General features: G+C 42.8%; 1 protein-coding gene across 1 annotated transcript in view; it reads left to right on the forward strand.

Annotated features, from left to right (window-relative positions):
• The window catches only part of bmpr1ab (bone morphogenetic protein receptor, type IAb), a 33,830-nt gene that overhangs the window by 10,882 nt on the left and 1,769 nt on the right, over positions 1–21,179 (forward strand). The window contains exons 2-10 of the mRNA XM_058405913.1: positions 852–1,014; positions 9,025–9,238; positions 17,087–17,255; positions 17,393–17,495; positions 17,693–17,792; positions 18,906–19,002; positions 19,212–19,347; positions 19,756–19,948; positions 20,245–20,542. Of these exons, the coding sequence (XP_058261896.1) occupies positions 9,175–9,238; positions 17,087–17,255; positions 17,393–17,495; positions 17,693–17,792; positions 18,906–19,002; positions 19,212–19,347; positions 19,756–19,948; positions 20,245–20,542 (1,160 nt within the window). The 5' untranslated portion in view covers positions 852–1,014; positions 9,025–9,174. The remainder of the gene's footprint in view (positions 1–851; positions 1,015–9,024; positions 9,239–17,086; positions 17,256–17,392; positions 17,496–17,692; positions 17,793–18,905; positions 19,003–19,211; positions 19,348–19,755; positions 19,949–20,244; positions 20,543–21,179) is intronic.

Raw genomic sequence — 21,179 nt, forward strand, 5'->3', positions numbered from 1 at the left:
CTTATTGGACGGTTTCTGCTGGGTGGCCTACTTATTAAAGAAAAAAAATAATAAACTGTGAAATTCCACATGCGAGCACGTGCAGCTTGGTTTCGGGGCACTTCGGAAAACTGGCTGCTGTCCTCCTCTTGAGTAAGGAAAGAAATGTCAGATCGTCCTAATGCAATTTTCAATTTTCAGCAATCTTTGTCTGGTTGATTTTTGTTTATTTATTTATTTTTTGTAAAGACCAAGAAGGCGGGTTGGCATTAATGCACGCATTAATGTTGCAGTAAAATTGTAAATTGCAGTTTTGAGAAGCCAATTATACACCTCACCAAACCGAATGCTCATAACAGAGTAGCGGTTATTGTGCCAAGCAGCTTTTAGTCTGAATCCAAGCTGTGTATCTGTGCATTGACCGGGTGCAACTCTGAGCACAGCCTCTAACTCAATATTCTGTAAACTGAAACCCCTCTCTCTCTCTCTCTCTCTCTCTCTCTCTCTCTCTTTCTCTCTCTTCCCGTCTCTCTCGTGTTTCCCTGTCCATGTGGCCGAGCTCCAGTGTAAATCAGAAACATCAGCAAATGCTGAAGGTGGATCATGAAACCTTTTGCTGGCTATTAGTGCTCAGTATTTTATTTCCCATGTACAAGGGTTCTTAAAGGTTATCTGTGTGTTTTTACAAATGCCATCACTTTTTGTGCTAAACGTCTTTGTGTATTTCAGCACTTTTTTTTTTCCCTGAACCTTTTTGAAGTACTTTAAAGGTATTGGGTAGTTGCTCAGTTTTTGCTCTAATTGTGATTTTAATTTGATCATAAAACTTTTTCAGTACATAACCGTTTCTTTTTTCCGAACCATCTTTGCAGTTCCGTCTGGTGATTGCAGGCACGCTAGCGGTGGTGCTGCCGGTGCTTGAAAGTAGCCTGGAAATTCCCTCAACGTGGGACGTCCTGTCCGTCAACACTCATGAATCTGGCAAGCCCCTGCTCTCTGAAACATCATGCCTTGTTGCACTGGCTCCCTTCTCAGGTAGGATGCGTCATCTCTTACATTTATTCAGAAACGTGCAGAATGTAGCCGGACCGGCTTAGCTTTTTAACACTTCGAATAAACTAAAAATGCCTCAGTTTGTAAACGGAACTCTCTGACATGGAACTATTTGAAGGCCCGCATGTGGACTGCTCCACTTTTTCTTACCTTTGTGTCGCCCTGAGCGTGTTTTGACCCCTAACCCTGCAGAAACAGATCTGAGCAATCAGCGGGTTTCCTGTCTCCTGATTATCTGAGCTTGATTGCTCTGTCAGGGTCCACATCACCACAAAACCTTCTCTCAAACCCCCTCCACCCCCAGCACCGCTGTACGTTAGCAGCCCACCCCTCGGTCACGTGAGGAAAATGTGTTTGAGCACGCACCTCCGTGCCGAGCAGAACAGAGTACTCGCTCTGCTCAGGACGACTGCCGTTGAGGTCTGCCAATTTGCAGACCTTAGTTTTGATTGGCCCCAAGTGAAAGTTTAGGTTTGGCTTAGAGAAGTGGATCAGTCGGGCCCATTCGAGTGCGGTTTAGTGAGCCGCGCGGCCCAGGGATGTTTACACGGCACTGGTGAGATGGCGACCTGGGGGAGGGGCTGTTCCACTAAATTGCAGCCACATGTTTGCAAAGGATGTGGAGCTGAACGAGGCTGTGTGATCTGCGAGACTTTAAACAGGGTCCTCGCCTGTGGGCAGTTCAGAAGTTTTCCAGTGTGTTTCTCCAGCCTCGCCGTTACTGTGGTTGCAGCACAAACACGCTGCCGTGCCGCCTTACACTCTTGCATTCATAAGCCATAGACAGTCTTCCAGTCATTTCCACACACTCGTAAAGTTTCTCGTGCAGCTTTGAGTTCGTGTAGTTTCACAGACCACACACAGAACGCTGAACCGGGAAAATTCGATCCATGGACTCATAAAGATTCTCGCTTTATACAGACGTGTGGGTGGAAAAAATGGCTTCTCAGTCATTTGCGCTTTAAAATGAATCCTCCATTTTTCACGTAAGGCTCTCACCACCATCTAGTTATCAGCTCTGCCCACTGCTGTTAAACATGAGCATGAAATCATAGAGGCAGGCGGAGCTTCAGTGTAACTGTGCCCTTGGACGTAGGATCAAACAAACCAGACGTCATGTTTGGGCTTTGAAGACAATGCGGCGTTGAGGAGGCTGATGGCTTGAGAACATGCGTAAAATCTGCACTTTTACAGCGCTCGCACTGCTTCAATTAGACGGCCTTGGCTTAAGGCTGTAAAGTTGCAACTGCTTAGTATTTTTGTAGCACTTTCTAAAAGACACCTCCCTTTAAAGACTTTTTTCCTTTTTTTAAAGACTAAGGACGTTTTCAGTTTATACATAGATAGCTGTGTTGTTAATGTTAATCATTATGTCCATATTGGACTTGTGTAAATGAGCAGTGCATTTTATGTGACTAGTGTGCAAGCTTTGAGGAGTCTATAGACCTGTACATTTTTCCACATATTCAGTGCGGGTTCCAGTGATTTTAGCAATCCTCTTAAAGAATCAACCTGCATTTCCACCAGTTTCCCCACCGAACCATTGTATAACAAGATCATGTTTAGAACCAGCATGAATGTAATATAAGCCTATGAGTACATATTCTGCCATCCAAAGGCATATACTCAGTGTCTATCCTCTATCCAGTGGGTATGGTTGATGCTTAACCATTCCAGGACTCCTGGTTCGATCCTGAACATGAGTTGCTGACCATATGTCTGTGTGGGAGTTCTTTGGGTTCTCCAGTTTTTTTTCCCCCTACAACTAAATAACACGGGCTATACAGTACAGTGGCTACATTAGGTGTGATTTGTAGAGCTTTATAAGCTTAGCATCAACCATGACCCTGACACGGATAAAGCAGTTGCATAAATATACACAGCATAATGAGGTTGTAGGTGATTATACGCAACACAAGCTTTCATTCTTTTTCTTAATTATTCCTAATGTCTAATGATGCTTTAGTATTATTCTCATAACACTTAAGCTGTCATGGTGATGGATCCAGACCAGGAGCACTCTTGATACTGGAACTGAACCGTTTTTTCACGCGTTTGCGTAGGAAACATGGAAAACCGGTCATGATTAGTGACCAGCACCTCAGTGTCAGGGGGAAAAATGCGACCCCAAGGCATCCTTATACTTCCTGGTGCACGCTGCAGTTGACACCCAAGTATAAAAATGTCTGTTTTGTTCTTCAAAGCAGGAAAGACTTTGCAAGAAGGAAGGTTTGCTACACAAGATAAGACCTCTTTATCGTCTGTCCCCCTCGGAATGCACAGTCAGGTAATGGAAAATGCCTCTCCCCTCCGGTGTCGGCCCCGAGCGCCTTGTGAAAGCGAGTGGCGCGAACAGTGGCACCAGATGAGCTCAATTTCACAGGAAAAAGCAAAACAACTAACCCCTACCACCCCCACCCCCAAGCGATAAGAAAACAGATCTCCAACAGTAGCAAAGCATGTCTCCTCAGCCTGTATGGATAAGGGAGGGGGAATGAGGCATGCTTTTAAACACTGTGTGGCAGACATCGAGATTTGTAAGCCCATGGAAGAGTGGCTGTGCAGACAGTGTGGCAGCACAAATTCTGCCGAGTGTGAAAACAATCTGTAAGAGAAGAACCTCCTCGTGAATCCATTAAGGCCTTTTTGCGTGGCGTGGCAGAGTCAATCAGACTACCTGCATGAAGTACTTTTTTTGTGCCTTACTTAATATGGCATCCTGTCTTTCAACTTGCCCCACTTAAACACCGCGCTCAGTGTTTTAACATCCGTTAACGACATGTTTCTTCATATTCACGCGGAGCGCATGTGAATGAGGACGTTGTTTCCCCCTCCGAATGCCTTCAGAATGGCTTTCGCAGGTCTGTATTCATTAGAATCAGTGACTTGGCAGGCAGGAATTCGCTCTCGTTAAAAAAGGCCCACATTATGGAGAAGGGTTGATCTTTCCCAGGTACAGAAAAGTGTGCTCTGAAGTAAAACAGACCGCTGGAGAGGAATGCCTTTAGTTATGGCGTACAAAGTCCTCAGAGATGTAGTGTTCCAGTAATGATAAGCAGCTGATCCGGACAGTGAAGCTCTCTAAAGTTTTTGTCAGCACACATGCATTCACGAAAAACCAAGGTTGTTAAATTTCTGCTGACCTTTTCAGAATGTTTTGTAACATTATTTTGGTTGGAGGATTTCAAATAAAATCACAACTTCAAGCTACTAGCGTTGTTGTAGATTGTACAGATGCCTGGTTTTCGTTCTGCTGCTAGCCGATTTTGTACCGGCGTGGGAAATTCAACAGAATGTAGAATTTAGGAGAACTGAAACATGGATGCTGGCCAGTCGTCCCTTTCAGTAACAGCCATGAGTCTTCTGTAGCATTGCAACCTTGTGTGTGATCCTGTGTGTGATGACTTGAGCCTGGTCCAGATAGCACGGTTGTTTGTTTTTTCTTGGAATGTGTCGGAGCATGTGGGTCTTCTAAAGCGCTGCCTTATTTTCAGCTGCTTGAAGTAATTACAGGCTAGCCTGAGACTCTCCAGCCAGCAAATCCACAAGAGTCTTTGCACAAGTTTCCCAGGAACTGTTTGGAGGTCAGACCGAAGGTGCTAGTCTCAGCCACACATTCGCACATTGTATTAGAATTATTTTTTACTACGCATGACCTCAGCCTTGTTTATATTATCAACCTTCTTTGCGGCAGAATAATTGCACCTGCACATAAAATCCCTGAGCCTCGAGAGCAATTTTGGCGCACACAGTCGAGGAAATGATCTCTGATCTCCTGACAGAAAAGGAAAGCGGCTAAAAGCTTCTATAAATATATAAAATAAATACAAATTTTATATATATATATATATATATATATATATATATATATATATATATATATATATATATATATATATATATATATATATATATTTTTTTTTTTTAATTCTTCTGTTTTTATTGGATGCTCAAATGTTTAACAAGATGTTTTATTTATTCCTGGAACTGTTTGTTCGTTCTCAGCGTCCAGAAGGAGAACGGACAAAAATGAATAACGTGTAGTGAGTGAAATAGGAAGCTTAAATATATAGGTACGCTGCGGATATTCACTTTAGGAAGGACTTCCTGATGCAACTGTTGTGTCATGTGGAACGGTTTTGCAACCCCAAGGAATAAAATAAGGATTCCTTTGAGATTCCCTGACCGTGACTTGCATGGAGTTCATCACTACATCTCTGTCGGGATGATGGATAAAAAAAGGGATGTTTCAGTCATGGGAAAACAGGATCTGGTCAAAGTGATGAATGTCCTGTTCCTTTGTAAACTTTGTACAGTGTTTCATTGTTATGACTTCTCCTCCTTTTATTCCTAGAGTGCGCTGCCATGTATGTTTGAGAGAAGGTATGTTTATTTATTTTATTTATTTTTTGCTTTGTCTGGGGAGACGATTCGTTTTTCCTGTTGTTTGAGTGGAAACTTTGAATCATTTTGTCGAATTGAATTTCATTGAGTAATTCTCTTAAAGGGTGCCAATAGTTGTGGAATCATCTGCTAATTCTTCCTAAATACTTAAGACCAAATGTTACTCAAAATCCTAGCATCCCATTTGTGAGATTCAGGTGATTCCCCGCCTTGGTACTCGGCCGCTGTCTCTGGAAGAAGGTACAAACCTTTGGTAAGTCTCATATAAGCCAAAGACGCGCTATGGATGCGAGAGAGCCAAAGTGTCACTGGCAACCAAAGTTTTTGGAGGGGCTACAGCCAGCAGGGAATGATAGATGAAGGGGGAGAGGAGGAAGAGGAGGAGTGTACCAGGGGGGCTGGAAGGGGGAGTGCTCATTATTCTTATGCTAATCCAGCCTGGAATGAGGCACAGGAGCAGCCAAGCAAACAATGCGAGTGGAGCCGGGAAGTCTGCTCTTCCCTGAAGCCTTGAGAGGCAGTCGAGGCGCTGCATTGCCTACGGGGGGGGGGGCCCAAGAGGGAACACGCGCACACACACACTCAGGCCACATATGCCATGCTTGCTCTCACGTTCACTTGGTTTATGAGGCAGGCGGCAGAGCCAGATGTAATGGAAAGTGTGTGTGTAGGTATAGGTGTGAGGAAGACTTTGCACTAGTTGTGTGTGTGTGTGTCTGATTTTGTAGATTTGCTCAGGACAGGCTGGATATAGTTCCATTTTTAGACCTACTGAATGATTTTCTGCTATTTCGGCTTTTATTTGTCATTAGAAATTATTTCTAAATACCTATAGCATGCTTTGTGTATGTATATATATACATATATACAGCTCTGGGGGGAAAAAAAAAAAATAAGAGAGCACTGCCCAATCTCCAGATTTGAACCCTATTGAAAACCTCTGGAATGTCATCAAGAGGAAGATGGATGGTCACAAACCATCAAGCAAAGCTGAGCTGTTTGCTTTTTTGCAAAAAGAGTGGTATAAAGTTCCCCAACAGCAATGTGAAAAACTGGTGGAGCGCATGGAGCCAAAGCGCATGCAAATCAGGGTTATTCCACCAAATACTGATTTCCTAATGTTATTTAGCCAAAGCATTAACACAATTTGTTTACAAATTATTTGCGTTTTGTTTTGAGTTATTAAAGCTCTGCAAATACTGCATGATCTTGGGTTATTTTGGTGTGTCGTCATTTCCTTTAAATATACACTCTAAATAACAATAGTTATATTTTGAATTTAGGAGAAATATTGTCAGCAGTTCACAAAAAATGGAACAAAACTGTTCATCTCACCAAATGCACCCATTTTCTACAGATCCTGCATACTCTACATACCTGCTCATAGTATTATGATGTGCTTTTATTCTGGGGCTGTGAGATAGGGTGATGTAACTGAATATTGGCGATGTCTAATCTTTGACCGATGATATTGCTTACTCTGCAAAGAAAAAGAAGCGAACTACATTCTAACTACACCCTAAGTGAAATAATCTAATATTATTTATCCCAAATATTTCCATTTACTAAGAATAACTACATTAGCAGCAGCTTACCTGTTTACGATTCTGCTCTGAATCAGACATTAGTGTAAGCTACAGATAAATCCGTAAACATGGCAGACACACTCAACCAGATTCCTCATGAGCTGATTGCATGTAGATGATGTGAAAGAAAACGACAGGATGTAGGCTGTAGTAGAAGTGCATTTATTTGAGGTTTGTGGGTATTATAAAAAAATATAGTGAAACTTTTGAACTGTGCTTTTTTTTTTTTTTTTTCCTCCTTCTTTTACTTCTTTGCTTTGGGATTACCATCAGTCATGAACGATCATGGCAGCCGGTGTGGGTAGACTAAAGACGTCTGGGTTTGATCTCTCTTTTTTTTTTACATTTAGACAGAATGAGCTTGAATGCAGTGTTATATTTTCCACAGAAATGCTGGATGTAGTAATAATTGTTTTCAGATATCACAGAGCAATTGTTCCTGCTCTTTTTGCCAAAACCATTAAAGTCATATAGTTTAGTTTATTTGGATCTTCTCAGGGTTTTTTATATTCCTAAAAAATAAACAAAAATGACAATATTTCCAAATTATTCTTGGTACCTTGGGCAAAAAATGCCCCCTAACCCATCCATGCTGCTTCTCAGATTTCTGTCTCCAGCCCCCAACACACACACACACACACACTTTTAAGATTTGCATGATTGATGATTTTGGTGAATTCCTTCCCAGAATTCCCTTCTCATGCCTGAGTGCTTTGGTGTAAGGGGCAGTGATTCTACATGACACCAAACATTAATAACAGTTTCTTTACCCATGTAAAGCCAAAATAAAGAACAATTTTGGTCACACACACACTTTCATATGGTTTACCCTGCTGTGCAGTTATAAATAATTATAATATTAACTTGGGTCAAATCCCATCAGGGAAGTTGAGGTGAAGCGGTGGTCAGATTTCATGAAAGTATTGCTGCACTTTTTGACTGATCGACACTTTTAATTTCGTTGTACATGTAACATGGTACAATGACCATAAACATCTATTCTATTCAGTTCTATTCTATTCTGTTAATGTCTCAGTCTGAAGGTTTGCGGGTGGGAAGCGGTTGCTGTGGAGTCCAGCGCGTGGCTTGTGTGTTAAGCACAGTGTGTGTGACTGTGTGTAGAGGAAGCTCTTGTTTACAGATGGAATTATGAGTGTCAGGGGGCCTTGTGCGAGTGTGATGTAACTGTCTTCCCTCACAAACCCACAAACTTAAATCCCTAAGCCACCGCTCCACCAGTCCCTCCTCTTTATTGTCTCTCTAATTTTTTGGTCCCAATTTTCAGAAGTTATCCACGTGAATTTTTAATACTAAACGTTCTCAGTCATCCAGAAATGAGTAGGAGGTACTAAATCAAAACAACTTGGATCACCTTAAATATTCTGGTGTTTTTTGTGCGTCCTGTCCGAGGGGGGGTTTGCATTTTAAATCAGCAGATTATATTGTTAATGAAGCTGCATGAGTTGTGTGAATGCTGTATTGCTGCTGTCTGACTGGAGGCCAGGGTGTAGCTATGCCTGTTGCATCCCCCTCTGGAAGGAGGCAGCATTTTAATGGGATCTCCTTGAGCCCCTCCTTTAGGTTCCCCTTACCTTGGAAGTGTGAAAAGTAGGGCGCAGGTCAGGGCTCTTTCTCCCTCTTGGCCAAATGAAAAGTGACAGAAAGCAGCCCACTAGCCATGACTCCTCCGAGCCCCAAGCAGCCATGGGGACATAGCAATGGATACAAGGCAGCAGACCTTATTATTATTATTATTATTATTATTATTATTATTATTATTATTATTACTATTATTATTATTATTATTATTATTATTAATGGTGTATAATAAACCCCCTGATCACAGCTCTGGGGTCAGGCACCAATAGAAAGAATACAGTGTAAAGACAAATGGCTTTATTTGCTTAAATTTACAAAAGAAAGTTTTCATTATTCCATGCCATGGAATGACAGGACACTTGTCCCTCGATGACTGATCAATTGTGCTCTCTGCATTTTGTAGGGTTTTAACCAGGAGGAATCCATGATTAGGGTTTGAAGTCATCACCACTCTGCCTCGCTGCCCTGCTGTCTGCATCTTGAGACACGTCCCTCCACACCATCACTCTACAGCACCAAACCCTCCACAGCCTCTCATCCTTTAACTGCCACCATGAAGACAAGCACCGTCTTCTTCACAGTGTTTGGAGTCTTTCTTCTCGGCAGCCAAACAGAAGGTAAGACTCGAGGTTGAGACTATTTTGTAACTTTTTTCCACCCGTTATGTGGAATAATGTAATGCTGCTGTTTTTTTGTTCTTCCATAAAACATGACATAACGCATCACAATATTGCTAATAGAATGTAATATCCCCCACATTTAATGTTCACTTTATTCACAAAACCTGAAAACCTTCCTTTTTTTTTTCTTTTTTTTTTTTTTTTTTTTGTTACATCTAATTGTATAAATTAACCAAGAAAATCCAAATCGCTTGAAGGTTTTTGCACTTCTGATTTCTAAAAGGAGAAGCAGGTAATAATATATCGCAGATGGATGCAGGATGAATCGATTCTGGGTTTTTTTTGTTTCTTTTGCCCTAACAACTAAAACCTCATCTTGACTTCATTCGAGAAAGTCATACCTGTTCACTGTCTTGCATGACAAAGAACAAACCGATACAAATCCACGGCCTCCGAGCTGTAACGTGAGAATCCACATCTCTCATCCCCTGCTGGTTAGGTGTGAATGAGCCATTGCTCTCCCAGTGAGGACCATTTGGCTCTGCATGAAAGGTTTGGTGCTTGTCAGGCAATTAGAGGGGGTTGGAACTTTGTGTGCAAAGCAAATAGTGTGGTTAGATGTACGGAGAGACGTTTAGCATAGCAGCCCTTGTATGCAGTCGCTGGTAGTCGGGGGTTGGAACAGACACATATCTGTAGATGTAAGAGATTGTGAAAAGGTGAATTGAGCTGATTGTATTTCTACAGATAACACGGTGTCTTATCGTTAAAAGCACTTTAACACGGCAGTTGTTTGACTAAGCTCTTAAAGGAGAGACAGTCTACTTCTTGGCAGGAGACACGGCTAACTTATAGTTGCCTCAAGATTAGAAATATTTAACAAGTTTTTATTAGTAAGATTCGAGTAGAAATGAGTGGTCTTGAATACTTTTTACATATCTAGGCTGTGATGTTTTGGATGTTTTGTTTTCTCTGACAGCAGTGACATTTCTTGGCCATTCTATGTAGTTAGCTAGTCATTTATTTCTATTCAGAGTTTTTCTCATTAACCATATGTTTCGTTTTGTTTTTGTAGGCGTGTTTGCTTCTAAAAGTCTCTCTATTTTTGGGTACAATTTCCTGCAGTCTTAAACAGCAACTATTCTTAGCCACAAGAAAACATCAGCAGGGCCAGCGTTAGCCTGATTGAGAAAGTAGATTTGAGGGAGAGAGATCAGTCTGCTTTGCTTTAGAAGCTGAAATGAGTCAGTCGTAGCTCACGGTCTCATTAGTTCTGTTTAAAAGGTTATAATTCACACGCAGGGTCACACACAGGTTATGCCTTTGTGATAAGTTTCTGTTTTGTTTTCCCTTCTCTTGTTCTTCAAGGGTGAGCGGCCGAGTGTTTTCCCTTCGAGAAGCTGCCGTAGATATTTTGGTTCAGCGTTCCTGTGACCAGTCCTCTGTGCCGTCTCGAGTCATGTGACCGTACGGAGCGGTCACCGACAGCCTAAAATATGTCCTCTGTGTTGCTATTTCTATCTCTACCCTGGGACGGGTGCAGAAACAGGCGCTGGAAGCCATTCCTTTGTGCTCATAAACTGAAAATATGGCCAGAGCCATTAAAACAAAGGGCAACCACCTCGGTCACAGCAGAGGTTCATTTTAAACAGCAAGAGGGAGTCGTGTTATGAGGAGGAGGTGGGGTCAGGGTTGTGAAATTTGCCTGAATGGTGACATTTTCTTTTGTATCTTTTGCAAAAAAAATATTGAGAGAAATGTAGATGGTATGTAAAGCAGCGTACGTACGTTATAGTGAACGCTGCATTTTAGACGAAACAAAGCCAAAGTTTAGTCCAGCTAAGGTTAAACACATGTACTGACCAAATTAAGCCATTTTTATTTGCATTGTGGCCCAGTGCAGTAAAATCACACGGGCCGTAGGCTAAGAATTGCATGTCTGCTGTGGCTCACCACTTTTACTATTTTGCTCCTTCTCATTTCGGTCATCTGTTTAGCACAGCCCTGGTTTAATACTTGGATGGCTAGGGATTGCTCTGTGGTGCTAACCCTGCTGTTTTCCTGAACCCCTCACCATCTCTCCTGTCCAGCGAGCGCTCGTACATCCCTCCCTCCTCCCTCTATCCCCCTTCCTTCGCTCCTGTGATGGGCCAGCCGCCCAGGCCATACTACAGGAAGCTTGTCGAGTCCATTGTTGATGATCTGCCTTTCCCCAACACTTTAACCATTTCCTGTATTATGCTGCATGGTCATTATTCTTGACTAAACACACGAAATTCTCACCGCTCTCCGGAAATGATATTCATACGCTGACAGAAAGGGATTAACAAGGCCCAGCTATTGTCTGTGTGTGTGTGTGTGTGTGTGTGTGTGTAATAAGGCACGGCTGTACGAAAAGCCGCGTGGTTGTGGGGAGCATGGTTCAGGAGGTGTCTCGCAACCCATTAGAAACGCACTTTAATGAATCCAGTCCACTTTACGAGTCTGTCTCAGTCAGGCACTTGTTTTCCACGTTCTCTTTTTCCCTTCCTTCGTTCCCTTTTAACAAGCCAGTCCTTTAATAGCACAGGATTATTAAGTGTTGAAGACTTTCTTCTGAAACCTGAGGCCATGTCTCGAAAACCTCTGACCATTACAGGCACTGTGATTTATTGTTAAGCCGTGCTAGTGTTAACTATCCAATTTAGGGTTCGGTCTGCTTTTGTTTAATCATCGCAGACTTTCTCATCGAGCACATTAGAGAAAGTGTGAGAGTTAAGTAAAGGTTTTGTGCAGTAGATGATGAACTGCATTATAGATCTTTCTCCATGCATCACGCAATAAGGACCGCTGACTTTACTACCACGCTGCACTTCCCATATTTAGCAGATTGTGACCTGCTTCTTGCTTGTTTTGACATATTTCAGAGAACGAATCCTCGGCCATGGCCTTGTTGTAAGTGCAGGATTTGTGTGTCTCCACAGCTCTAGCTTAGTCGTCGAGGCGCAGTACGAATGAGCTCTTCCTTGATTATAGACTTCGAGAGACTTGGCTGAGGTCTTGCATCATTTCCTGCTCAGACTTTCCTGTGGTTCTGAGAAAGTCAGCATGGTGAAAAAATAAAAGCGTTGATACTTTTATAGAGAAGCTTTCTTGTAATTGTTTTAATTATATTATTTTATTTTTTATTTTTTTACATTCTCCACATAGTTAATTCTGATCATTCTGATCATGGTGTGCACTGTGGTTTGGATGAAATGAATTAGTCACACTGCCCTGTTTCTCAGACAACAACCATAAGCCAGCTGGCATATCCTGTTTATCAAGGTGTGAATTTTCCACCCCTTTTTGCGTCTGCATTCTCAGCATATCCCAGCTCGCATCTTGCTCAGGGCTCTTGTGAGCTTCCCATGGGCCTCTCCAAGATGCCTGGACTGCCCTCCTGTTTATGAGGGTTAAACCCCATATGTGCTAGAGATTTTACAAACTGCGAACATTCATTCCCAGGTAGCTTCTGTCTGGACATAAAGAACCTGCATGACAAGCACGCTGTTAGACTTCACTGTCTTCCTTCACATGACTCGCGCTCACTCCTAATTTCTGTCCAAAGTGTTGAATTTGTGCTCTAAGCCATCTTGAGAGAGCAGTGGCGACTTAAGCGGGGTGCGTTTATGGCTGCTGTCTCTTTAAGAGCAGTCTGCCGGCTGGGAGAATGTGGTCAGAGGGACTCATTACTGCCTGAGCACTGCCAGACCTCAGACTCCGCTGTGACGGCCAGCCAGAATTAAGCACACATGTAGAAGCAGGGAGACACTGCAGCTCTTTTTCAAGGGAGGAGCAGAGAAAGCGAGTAGATTGGATAGGGTTCGGAGGCCGGCTCTGTTGGTGCAGTAATTTGAGCTGTCGAGGTCCCTCAGCGGAGCTCACTCACCAAGCTGCATGTGCTCTGATTTAGAGACTAATGTGCAGTCTAACCTGCGCCTTATTTGTTTCCATTTCTCCCCCCCTTCAGTTTTGTAGTCATCACCGTAGGCAAGCCGAACACATTGTGACAGATCGGACCGACTTTTACGGGTTCGCTTAAAACTAGCCCGTATCATGGCCCCACCGCTCACATTCCTTCCTTAAATTTAGTGCTCTCTTGCAGAGAGGGAGAGAGAGAGATGGGAGGGGAGGACGACAGAAAACAGGCCTCTGTGAGCGTGTTCTCTGAGGGACTCCAGAGTGTGGACTCTCACCTCGCAGGAGGACCTTTTATTTTTTTTTCCATCAAGCAGTGTTTACATTACCGGCTTCCTCCTCCATTATCGTTCAGGGCTCTGTTTAACAGCGGCGGCGCCTGGCCTAAACTGCGAACTGATCAAAGATATAAAATTAAACGCTTTCAACATGTGTATTTTATGCTCAGCTTAATGGAGGGGCTGAGGGACGCTTTCCACCGCGGCATCAAACGAACATTTCTCAACTGTAAAAATCAAACCCTGACACATAAGCAAAGGATTTATATTTTATATCCCAGGCACATACGGATGTCTAGAAATACTATAGAGTGAGTGAGTGTGTGTGTGTGTGTCTGAGAGACTTTCTTATAGTTTTGTGTAGTGTTTTATGAAGGAAGCTGTTGCTCCTGCCAAAAGTAAATAGAAAAAGCACCTTCAAGAGCTGAAGATTTTATATCATACAATTGTTTCCACTATGGAGTTTTTTTGTTTGTTTTTTCAGATAATTAGTCAAATTTAGTACCTTGCTAAAGACAAGTAGCTGGTTTTAGGTCCTGGGCCTTTTACATTTGGTGGTATATATTTCACTCTGTACTGCTTGCACATTCTTTACTGTTACTATAATTTTTAAATATATATATTTTATGTTTGCTGTTATATGACTGTGTTCGATACAAACAAAAATCTTGAATCTTGAACTCATGGATGCTCCAGGAGGATGCCCCAGAGTCAGTACTTTCTGAGGATTATAATCTATTAGGGTAGAGTCAAGATGAACATCATTAAAATGAATGATTTTAACATTTTATTTTATTGAGGTTTCTAAAATTATCAAGGTAAGAGGGTTAAACAGCAGTTGCTCAGACTTGTTTTTATATAGCAGATGGCAAAAAAGTTTGAGAGGGACGTTACCATAACAAAAACATATATTTACTTTAAAGGTCATTATTTCTGCTCTCTGGTGGAAACATGAATTAAAACCTCATCCAGGAAACGTGTCGTTCTCATTTAGGAGCGTTCTAGAAATTTCTTTAAAAAGGTCCCGGAGCTTTAGTGAAAACGTCAAAAAACCGTGTTTACGAAAAAGTTCCACATGAGCGGTTTGCGCTCCACTGATGGCTCCGAGCTCATGAGTTTTGACGGTTTTCAACATGGTGGAACTCGTGGACGATCGGCGCAATTACGGCGTGACCGAATTTCCTCAGTAATTTACTGACATGTCTGAAAGAAGTGTTTATATTCCCCTCGGTTTTGCACCGATGCTGTATTTTCATGTGGTCCGTATAAAAGCCTGGACGTGTCGTGTTCCTGGCTAGCTACATCAAATCATTAGCTAGCTTGTGTTCAGTAGTCATATTTCCCAGTTGCCTAGCAACGGCGCTCTGACAAATTTTGACCAGTTGCACCGAAAGTGTGTTGTGTGTGTCGGAGCACACGTTTCTTGAGTTCCATTTGAACACGGCATTATATCATGTTCTTCTCTGTTGAAGGCGGTCGTTAGGGCCTCGGTGCCGTATCGTGGACTCATTGATTTTTGGAACGTGAGATGCTGAGTGAAGTAAAGAACAAAAGCCTTGGGACACAGAGGTCATTTCCTATTTAGAAATGAGCACGAAAAACCCTACCATTCCTCCCTTCCCCCTTTCTGTCATATCAGCGTGTTTGGTTGTTGCACCCTTCCTTCCCTCCCCCGCACTGATATGAGTGTTGGAGTTGAAAGCGCTCTGGCTACCCTGCCCCACACCGCCGACCAGATATCACACCGTATATCAGGGAGCTCGACTCCACCCAGCCTGATACATGTAGAGGTGTCGCTGCCTGCTATCTGCTCCGATACATGACTGGATCTGCCTACTGTATGTGCTCCGAGGCTGCCTCTCCCTCCCCCTTTTCCTCCTCCTCCCCCAAACCTATTCCTGTAATTCCACGCGGGGAACGTGCGGCCGTGATTTATAGGGTGATTTCATAGCTCTCTCATCTTCCGTCAGTGCGAGCGCTGAGGTGTATGCCACTGAAGCGCGGGACTCTAGGGGTGGAATGTGGCGTTTGAGTAAACGTTAGTGTGGGCTTATTTTGACGGAGACGAGGCCTCCAGAAGGCCTGTCTGGACCTGCAGGCTGAGGAGCAGCACCGTGACTTTAAGAGAAACCACAGTTCTCAACACAGGAGTCTTTGTGCTTGGGGAGTATGCACACTGCTTGTCTAAGACGCACACACACAACACACACAGAGATCAGGTTACAGTTCTCAGACATCCATGACTCTTGCCTTCCCTGTGTCCCTGCTTCAATCTTTATCTTCGGCTCTTACTCACAGCCGGAGAGTCTGTTTTGGTCACGCTGTACCGCCTGCCATGTATTTGATAAAGCTTCTCTCCTGTTTTTTTTTTTTTTCTGCACTGTAATTGAATATACACTCCACTATCAGGGGAACGTCTATGTTGCTGGTTAATTGTCCTGCAGCGGGAAATGTCGATTACTAGTTAATGAAGGAGCTAATGACTCCATCCTTAGCCAACAGCACCATTATCCGATCTGCTTCCGTCTCTTTCCCGTCTTTCAGCCCTTTTTTTTTTTTTTTTTTTTTGCCTTTTGTAACATCTCGCAATAGAAGTGTTGCGTATATACATATCTGCGATTTGTTTCCTGTAAGAAGAGATTTGTCGTTAATGAGTCGGCTTGGTTTCTTGTACATAGGTGAGGTGAGTCAGTCACTAAATCTACCATAACAATCAATTTTAGCTTGTTTAGTCTGCAGGTTAATCGTAGCATTCACTCTTGGATGAGTACAAACCGTGCATAAAAAATAAGCAAAAACCTGTAACACAATCAGACAAAATAAAGAGCTGCTTTCTCAAATATCTTCAGCATGATTAGGCACAATCTTTATAACCACCTAAACAAATCTGTCTGCACAACTAAAGTACACACAAATAAGCCATTCTCCGTTTTGTTAATACGTAATATATATTTCTATGACATGTATAAGATATAACTCAAATTTTTACATGCACTCACCATCCCAATTCAGCTGGTATCCCTAGCGTTAGTGAGTTTAGCTAGTCAAATGCTAGTCACCTATGTCAGTGTCTAAGATTCACTTTGAAACTTATCATTATATTAATAATGCGATTGTTACTGACCTGGCAACAGCAAGTAAACTAGCTTAAATGTCACAAAATGAATTTATTAGTTTTTTTCTTGGTTTACGTCATACTCATAGCAGATTGTTGAACAAACCTGACAGAATGTACAACAACCTCAGGTTTGTTTGTTACTAGATGTTGCACAGACCTCACGGGGTCTCTGGATAATATGGCATCAATCCTGTAATAGTTTGGATAGCAGGCGTGATCATTTCCAGAAACTGAACCCGAGTTTCTGTGCAACAAGTCAGCATTTTTATGGACGTGTTGAAAAACATGTCTGTTTTAAATAAATAAATAAAAAAGACAGTTTATTAGCACGCTAACACGTTTAACTCCAATCCAAGACGAGTAAACCATCTAAAAATCTTATTTCTCCGAGTCAAGAGTAAACCCCAGGTCTCTCTCTCTTTAATATCCGTAGTTCATGTACCTTAAACTCCATAAAATAAAAAGTGTACCACATTATTCCACCCTTCTTTTTTTTTTTTTAACTTGAAGGTGGCCAGAATCCAGACTACGTGCTCCATGGCACAGGAGTAAAACATGGAGAGCCAAAGAAATCTCAGGCTGAGGACGGCTCCACCGTGGCTCCAGAAGACGCTGCCCGATTCCTCAGCTGTTACTGCTCAGGCCACTGCCCAGAGGACGCCACCAACAACACCTGCGAGTGAGTCACTACCTTTTTCCACTAGCCTTAAACTAACCATTTACACTCCCCTCTTCCTCTCTGTCAGCACTGCATAACACATCAAAGCCAGTATCCGTGATAGACCTCTGTGTATGTGTGTTTGTGTGTGTGATCAGGACCAACGGGCAGTGCTTTGCCATCATCGAGGAAGACGAGCACGGTGAAGCTGTCCTCACTTCCGGCTGTATGAAATATGAAGGCTCTCACTTCCAGTGCAAGGTAAAGCCCTCCAGATCCACATCTTACTCAACAAACGAATACAATACAGATCTGGCACATTTTTATTTGGTTTAAAATATATATTTCTGCACAATAAACTTGACCTCGTAGTATATCTATTGCTTTTCAATAGCAATACATCCAATTTTAATTGTAACGTTGTGCTTTTTTGGGGCCTTGTGTCTGTTTCATGTCAGGATTCTCCAAACGCTCAGACGAGGAGGACGATCGAGTGTTGTTCCACAGACTTCTGTAACCGAGACCTGCAGCCTACTCTTCCACCTCCTGATATCCAAAGTAAGCTCAAAGTTCATGTAAGATTGGCCCGATTCAGCACAACTCGGATCTATGCTTTACTGCTACTTCAATCACGAGGCTGTTAGGAATTCACTTTAAACACCTAGTAGTGATGCGTGAAAAAGAAAAAAAAGACAATGGTGTTTTGCCAGGAGAGCTTCACAAGTTTTTGAAACTACTGGAGAAATGAACACCATTTTTCCCAAAGATATTCCATAAATCCGTGTTGTGTTGTGAGAGAGGTTTTCGGGCACATGGAGATCTGGTGACTGAAGGATTTAAGTTTCATCTTTATCAAACTGTTCAGCGAGGCCTAGTGCCCTGTGTTTGGGGACGGAGTCATCCTGGCAGAAACCACTCCCATCAGGATAGTAGTGATCGGTCAGAAGAACTTTCTCCTGACTTTCAGTAACACTTCCCTCTAAGTGGACGAGTGGATCCAAGCAATGCTGTCTAAATACCTCCTACCTCATAACCGAGCCAATGTTAAATGGTCACCTGTTAAATTATAACATGATGTTGAAAAAAAATAAAGGAATAAATTGAATATAGGTATGTCCCAAATGAAATACTCCACACTATGCACTTGCACTGTGCCCTATGTGCTCTACAGTGTAGTGGATACATTTTAGAAGGTAGTTTCATCTCAATTGGAAATGTTTTCTTTCTAACTAGAATAAGTTGTTTTCCAGTCTATAGTAAATGATGTCAAATACACGTATTATGATGCCTCTAGCTTTAGCAGAATATGATGAAATTGTGAAATGTTGAAAAATAAATTGTGCAGTCTGGGCTAATTTAAGACATTTCAGTTTCATGACATTTCAGCACCTGGTAGTCCCGCCCCTCTTCCCACTACATAAGCAAAGTGTGAAATGAAGCGTCCAACTTTCCACACTTTGTTTATTATTTAAATAAATGCATCATCCTGGTACTTTGTGCACTTCCTCATGCTTGAATTGTCAGAAATGGTATATAACTGTGGATAAGTATGAGATTTAGGACATGGTTTTGCATGTCTGACCCTAGAGAGAGCTCTGTCTAAAGTCACTAGACCCTATGCCATGTTTTGGTCTAATCTTGTGATTTGTTGTTAATCTTTTTTTAATCCAGACCCCTTGTTTGTGAATGCCCACTGGCTGGCCTTCCTGATCTCTGTCACTGTGTGCTGCTTCACACTCATCGCAGTTACCATTGTGTGCTACTACAGGTAAGATTGTTTTGGAATAAGGTGAGAGATTTGGCGACTCACAGTATGGGGGCAGACTGAACACCCACTGAAGAACACACTGTGGCTCTTTGTGTTTTTAAAACCGTGTGTGTGTGTGTGTGTGTGTGTGTGTGTGTGTGTGTGTGTGTGTGTGTGTGTGTGTGTGTGTGTGTGTGTGTGTGTGTGTGTGTGTGTGTGTGTTCATTCAGGTATAAGCTGCAGACAGAGAGGAGACGCTATCAGAGAGACCTGGAGCAGGATGAAGCTTTCATTCCTGCTGGAGAGTCTCTCAAAGACCTGATCAGCCAGTCGAGCACCGGCTCAGGCTCAGGCCTCCCCCTGCTGGTACGAAGGAAATATCAACCCCCCCTTTATTTTTGCTTCAGGCTGCTGTGTTGCACGTGTGTTTTTCATTATTAGAACATTTAGTCAGACTGAAACAAAGGCTCTTGACACGAGAAACTTATTACGCTTAGATTCTGTTTTAATTGTTCAAACAGCATTTCTTGACAATAACTTTATGCCATATGTAGCACCTTTTAAAAATGATCATTGCCTAACAATTGAAAAATTAATAAAAATGAAATTTTCCAGGGAAACGGAATAACTTGAGCTCATTGATTACATGGCTCCAGCCACACATACTTTAGGAAATTAAATGTAGGAAATGAAAAGTCTGCCATTAATTTGGCTTGTTAAAGGTAACCTAAAGGTGTGAGCTCGGATAAATGTGCTTGTTTTGTTTTTCTCCAGGTGCAGCGCACTATTGCTAAACAGATCCAGATGGTGCGTCAGATTGGGAAGGGGCGCTATGGCGAGGTGTGGCTCGGACGCTGGAGAGGAGAGAAAGTGGCAGTAAAGGTGTTTTTCACCCGCGAGGAGACCAGCTGGTTCAGAGAGACGGAAATCTACCAGACTGTACTGATGAGACATGAGAACATTCTTGGTACGTCACACCGCTGGAGTTTCATCTGCACTTAACTTTAAACCATCAGTGTAAGGACAGTGACTTCATTAGTTCAGAGTGGCTGTAAGATTACAGATATCAGATACTGGCACACAGTAGGCCCATAAGCCCCAGCTTTCCAAAGCTCTAGCCCTAGTATATAAACACACATTTCTAGGTGCCTTATCTATTACCAGTATAGTATACCATGATCAGAAACATGAGTATACGGTATATCGCTATGCCACTGTGGTATTGAACTGATCGTGTGGATCTGCTTTCTTTCCTCTGTGCAGGATTTATTGCAGCTGACATCAAGGGCACAGGAGCCTTCACACAGCTCTTCCTCATCACAGACTACCATGAGAATGGCTCTCTTTATGACTACCTGAAGTTCACCACCCTGGACACTCAGGCTCTGCTGAAGCTGGCCTACTCTGCAGCTTGCGGTCTGTGCCACCTCCATACTGAGATCTACGGCACACAAGGCAAACCAGCCATCGCTCACCGAGACCTGAAGAGCAAGAACATCCTTATCAAGAAGAACGGAACTTGCTGCATCGCTGATCTGGGTCTGGCTGTTAAATACAACAGGTACACCTGCAGGAACACACTCTCTGAATATGTATACATGTATATATTCGGTGAGGGGACTGAGAGGGAGAGAGCAAGAGAGTGGTGTGTGTGTGTGTGAGCACGTTTCTGTGTGTGTGAAAGAGAGAGCGAGCTAGTGTGTGTGTGTATGTGAGGGAGAGCGAGTGAGTGTGAGCAAGCAAGTGTGCGTGTGTGAGAGTAAGCAATCTAGTTCGTGTGTGAGAGTGAGCGATCTAGTTCGTGTGTGAGAGTGAGCGATCTAGTTCGTGTGTGAGAGTGAGCAATCTAGTTCGTGTGTGAGAGTGAGCAGTCTAGTTTGTGTGTGAGAGTGAGCAGTCTAGTTCGTGTGTGAGAGTGAGCAGTCTAGTTCGTGTGTGAGAGTGAGCAGTCTAGTTCGTGTGTGAGAGTGAGCAGTCTAGTTCGTGTGTGAGAGTGAGCAGTCTAGTTCGTGTGTGAGAGTGAGCAGTCTAGTTCGTGTGTGAGAGTGAGCAGTCTAGTTCGTGTGTGAGAGTGAGCAGTCTAGTTCGTGTGTGAGAGTGAGCAGTCTAGTTCGTGTGTGAGAGTGAGCAGTCTAGTTCGTGTGTGAGAGTGAGCAGTCTAGTTCGTGTGTGAGAGTGAGCGAGCTAGTGTTGTGTGC

Source organism: Hemibagrus wyckioides, linkage group LG13 (genome assembly GCF_019097595.1).
Source record: "Hemibagrus wyckioides isolate EC202008001 linkage group LG13, SWU_Hwy_1.0, whole genome shotgun sequence".
Lineage (NCBI taxonomy): Eukaryota > Metazoa > Chordata > Actinopteri > Siluriformes > Bagridae > Hemibagrus > Hemibagrus wyckioides.